We start from the raw sequence: 4,275 nt of genomic DNA, 5'->3' as shown, positions 1-4,275 counted from the left end.
GCCTCCCGGTCTCAGCAGCAGCCGGGGCGCCGACGCGACCCTCAGAGGCCTGGACGGCGGCGGCGCTGCCGCTGCGGAGGCCCCTCCGGCCGTCCCTTTGCTGCGCTAACATCGATACCGTAGCTTCTTTGCCCATTCGATGCGGACAACAATATTTTCCATGGCTCGCCCTTTCTGGGGGAGAGTGTGTTCCAGGGAGAGGCACGCCAGGGAACTGGGGCCAAGGAGCAGAAGTCAGACTCAGAGTGAGAGAGTCTGTGGGACGGTTGGGGCTGACCCTGGGCCGCCTGCTTCCCCCGCGGGTCCCCGGGGCGGGGCAGCCGAAGGGGGAACGCTTGCTTCGGACCCCGCCGCCGACATCCCGCCCCTCGCCCTCCCTCCCGCGGCCCGAGGCGGCCAACTCCGCCTGCCTGAGTCACGGCTGGAGCCGGGGAGGAGCCGGGGAAGGCGGCCCCAGCCCAGAGCTGCGCCGGCGGTCGCGGGGAGAGCAGGCCGGAGATCATGGGGGAGAGCGCGCTGGATCCCGGGCCTGCGCCCAGAGCGCCGGCCGAGGGCCCCGTGCACGCCGTGACGGTGGTGACCCTGCTGGAGAAGCTGGCCGCCATGCTGGAGACGCTGCGGGAGCGCCAGGGGGGCCTGGCGCAGAGGCAGGGCGGCCTGGCGGGCTCCGTGAGCCGCATCCAGAGCGGCCTGGGCGCGCTGAGCCGCAGCCACGAAGGCACGAGCAGCGCGCTGGAGCAGCTGCTGGCCAAGGCGGAGCGCGTGGGGGCGCACGCGGACGCGGCCCAGGAGCGCGCCGTGCGCCGCGCCGCCCAGGTGCAGCGGCTGGAGGCCAACCACGGGCTGCTGGTGGCGCGCGGGAAGCTCCACGTCCTACTGTTCAAGGTCAGTGACCTCGGGCGTCCCCCAATCCCCGGCCTTTTCCCGCCTCCAGGCCACCATCTGGGGGCTCCCCCCCTTACCCGCCCACCACACCCACATTCCTTACCCTGCCCCGCGGAACAGACTTTCAGAGCCGCCCCGCGCCCTGCCCGCCCCTCCCCTCCCACGCCTGAGCCCGACCTGGCCAATGCACACGCGGCCGGCTCTTAGCCCGGGACACGGCCACGGAATTTCCTGCGAGTCTCAGCCTGTCCCTGAAAGAAAATAACGGCGGTGGAAGCGCATCCCGCGACAGGGCACCGCCCCTCCCCAGTTCTGGTCCTTGCGGCCACCATTCTGGTCTCAGGCCCCTAAGCGGGTCGCACCCATTTAACAAACTTCTGCAGTTCGCCCCGCCCCGCTTTCGCCCTCCCGCGGGTTCCTCAGCCTCGGGTGGGGCGGGTCCCCCTGCTGTGACTGAGGAGTGAGGCTCAGGGTCAGCGCTTGTCCCCCACACGCAGGAGGAGGCTGACATCCCAGCCAGAGCCTTCCAGCGGGCGCCGCAGCCCCTGGGCCCGGGGGACCAGCCGGAGCCCGGCGCGGAGCCGCTGGAGGCGGACGGCGGGGAGAGCTCCGACGACGAGCCGGTGGAGTCCAGGGCGCGGCGGCTGCGGCGCACGGGCTTGGAGAAGGTGCAGAGCCTGCGAAGGGCCCTTTCGGGCCGGAAAGGCCCCGCAGCGCCCACTCCGGTCAAGCCACCTCGCCTCGGGCCAGGCCGGAGCGCTAATGGCCAAGCGGAGGAAACCGGGCCCGCGCTGGAGCCGGAGCCCGCGCCGGAGCCGCAGCCGCAGCCGCAGCGGGACGCCGAGGGAGAGCCGGGGAGGCCCGGCGCCGCCGACCTGGCCGTGCTCCAGATAGAGAGCGCGGCCTGACGGCCGCCGCCGCCCGCCTCCCGCGTGCCTGTGCCTCGTCCCAAAATAAGTCCCGCTCTCCGAGTGCAGCATTCACGCCCAAATAAGGAGCGGTCCTGCGCAGCCCGGCCGCCCTCCCTCCGGGCTCCCCTGGCCCGGCGCCCTCGCTCCTGCCGGCGCTCCCGTCGGCGGACGTCCTGCTCCCCAACCCGGCTCCGCGCGAAGGGGAAGGGCGCCGGCGGTGCCACACTGAGGGGGAACCAGGGGCGTGGCTTCAGGTGCCCACAGACCGTTGTGTGAGCTCTCCAGCTTCCACCGAACCCCGGGCTCTCCTCCGGTGGCACACAGAAATAGCCTGCCGGCCGCTTGCTCCTTAAGTGCTTTCTTCAAGGGGACACATCCAGAGAAGTCCCTGGCTGTAGGTGCTCAATAAACGTCACCTCGTGGTTTTCCTCTCGGTCTCTTCTTCTTCCGCCACCTCCTGAGAGTTGGGTGTCCCGGGATTGTGCCTCAGCCCTCTTCTCATTCTGGGGACTCCCCAGGTAACATTCGCTTCTGCCAGCCACATACATCCCTCCGCCTTGAGCTGAGAAGCACTGCAAATTCAATGTGTTTAATCTGTCTTCTACCTTTAATTAAGCTTATTTCCAAGTCTACACTATTTATTGAGCACTTATTATATATTAGTCAAAATTGCTCCTGCTCTTGTGTTTTCTTTACCACTGAGTGGTGCCACCTCCCACACAGAAATCTGGCAGACTCTTCCTCTCACACTCCCCTAGCACATGGAAACAGTTATCCTGTTGCTTTGACCTCTGCAACCTGTCCAGTTTTCTTTTTCTTTTTTAAAAATATGTTTTATTGATTTTATTTTATTTTATTTTTATTTTTTAAATTTTATTTTTGTTTAAAATATTACAGATGTCCCTTTTTCTCCCCAATGACCCATTCCACCCCGTTTAAAAATATATTTTATTGATTTTAGAGAGAGGAAGGAAGAAGGAGAGGCAGAAACATTGATCGGCTGCCTCCTGCACGCCCCCTACTGGGGATTGAGCCCACAACCCCAGCATGTGCCCCCGCCAGGAATTGAACCGGTGACCTCTAGGTGCACGGAACAGTGCTCAACCAACTGAGCCACACCAGCCAGGGCCTGCCCACTTTTCTTAATACTCATGGCCACTGTTCTGTGTCAGGCCTTATCTTTTACCTGACATTCACATTATATGAACTCCCAATCTGATCCCATCACCTTCCTGATTCAGACCCTTCAGTGGCTCCCTATCACCTTAGAATAAAGTCCAAGCTCTTTACCATTACCTTCAACATCTTTATATAACCTTTTGTAGCCTCACCTCTTTTTTAAAAAATATGTTTTTATTGATTTCAGAGAGAGGAAGGGAGACAGAGAGAGAGAGAGAGAAACATCGATGCGAGAGAAACATTGATCGGCTGCCTCCTGCACGGTCCCCACCAGGGATCGAGCCCACAACCCAGGCATTTCCCCTGACCAGGAAGCGAACTGGTGACCTCCTGGTGCATGGGACGACACCCAACCAACTGAGCCACACCGGCCAGGCTGTAGCCTCGCCTTTTGGCCACTTCCCTTCATTCTACTACATTGCACTGAGCTATATGCTCTCACTCATCTTTACTGTCCTGCAAAACTCAGCAAGGTACACCTGTTTCAGGGCCAGAGGCTTCTCTTCCTTGCTCCCAGCAGTAGGAACTGTTTTACTCATTTTGATGTTTCCCATACCAGTAGGGCCTCGTGAAGCCAGACCATCACAGAAGTGAGAAGCGGGAGGGACTGGCTAGGGATGGGAGCATGGTCACCCACCCATCCACTCAGTTGTCCTATGAAAATGTTTTTGAGTACCTACTGTGTTCCAGGCTCTGTGCTAGAACTTGTGAAAACCAAGGTGACAAACCTTTCTGAGGCCTCCAAGGACTTCAGAGTTTAGGGAGATACAAACATGATTATGATGAATGATGTTAGTGCAGTGATAGTGAGATTATCTTGAGAGGAAAGAAACACAACCTAACCTGAAGGAGGGAAAGAGGAGGATGTTTAAGGAAGTGCTCTTGGAAAAGGTAAATAGTGGGATGGAAAACAGGAATGGTGAGGGCCAGTAGGCTCAGTGGTTAATTTATTTTCTCAGTTCCCTCGTCTATAAAATGGGATAATGGTAGCCCCTACTGGGCTGATGTGAGTGTTGCATGACATACGTGCCTAGCACAGTGCCTGGAACCTAGTTAATTTTAGCTATATAATTCATTCACCCACTCCACAAGTATTTACTGAGCTCTGAGTATCTGCCATGCACTATTTTAAGAGCTGAGGATACAGTAGCACCAAAGAAAGACAAGATCCCTGCCTTCGTGGACCTAGTAGGGAGAGTCAGGCGATAAACAAGTAAATGTCTAAGCCAGACAAAAACAAGTACACATAGGAACTAGAGGAGCCTTCTGCTTATGGGCTCTGAAGAAAACAAGGAGGGTG

The 4,275-nt window shown here is 59.0% G+C and overlaps 1 protein-coding gene across 1 annotated transcript; it reads left to right on the top strand.

Moving 5' to 3' along the window:
• The first annotated feature begins 236 nt into the window (after window positions 1-236).
• Window positions 237-2,224, top strand: CAVIN3 (caveolae associated protein 3). Its single transcript, XM_081152592.1, has 2 exons — window positions 237-885; window positions 1,383-2,224. The coding sequence occupies exons 1-2, from the start codon at window positions 502-504 to the stop codon at window positions 1,791-1,793; spliced, it is 795 nt and encodes a 264-aa protein (XP_081008718.1). The 5' UTR covers window positions 237-501; the 3' UTR covers window positions 1,794-2,224.
• The last annotated feature ends 2,051 nt before the right edge of the window (window positions 2,225-4,275 follow it).

Source organism: Miniopterus schreibersii, assembly GCF_964146895.1.
Source record: "Miniopterus schreibersii genome assembly, chromosome: 12".
Classification (NCBI taxonomy): Eukaryota; Metazoa; Chordata; class Mammalia; order Chiroptera; family Miniopteridae; genus Miniopterus; species Miniopterus schreibersii.
Note: the sequence above shows the minus strand (reverse complement) of the source record. Positions and strands in the feature narration are given on the sequence as shown.

Coding starts and splice junctions, on each gene's coding strand:
- CAVIN3 (XM_081152592.1), top strand. CDS start 502: ATGGGGGAGAGCGCGCTGGATCCCGGGCCTGCGCCCAGAGCGCCGGCC. Junction 886..1,382: donor TCCACGTCCTACTGTTCAAG/GTCAGTGACCTC, acceptor CCCCACACGCAG/GAGGAGGCTGACATCCCAGC.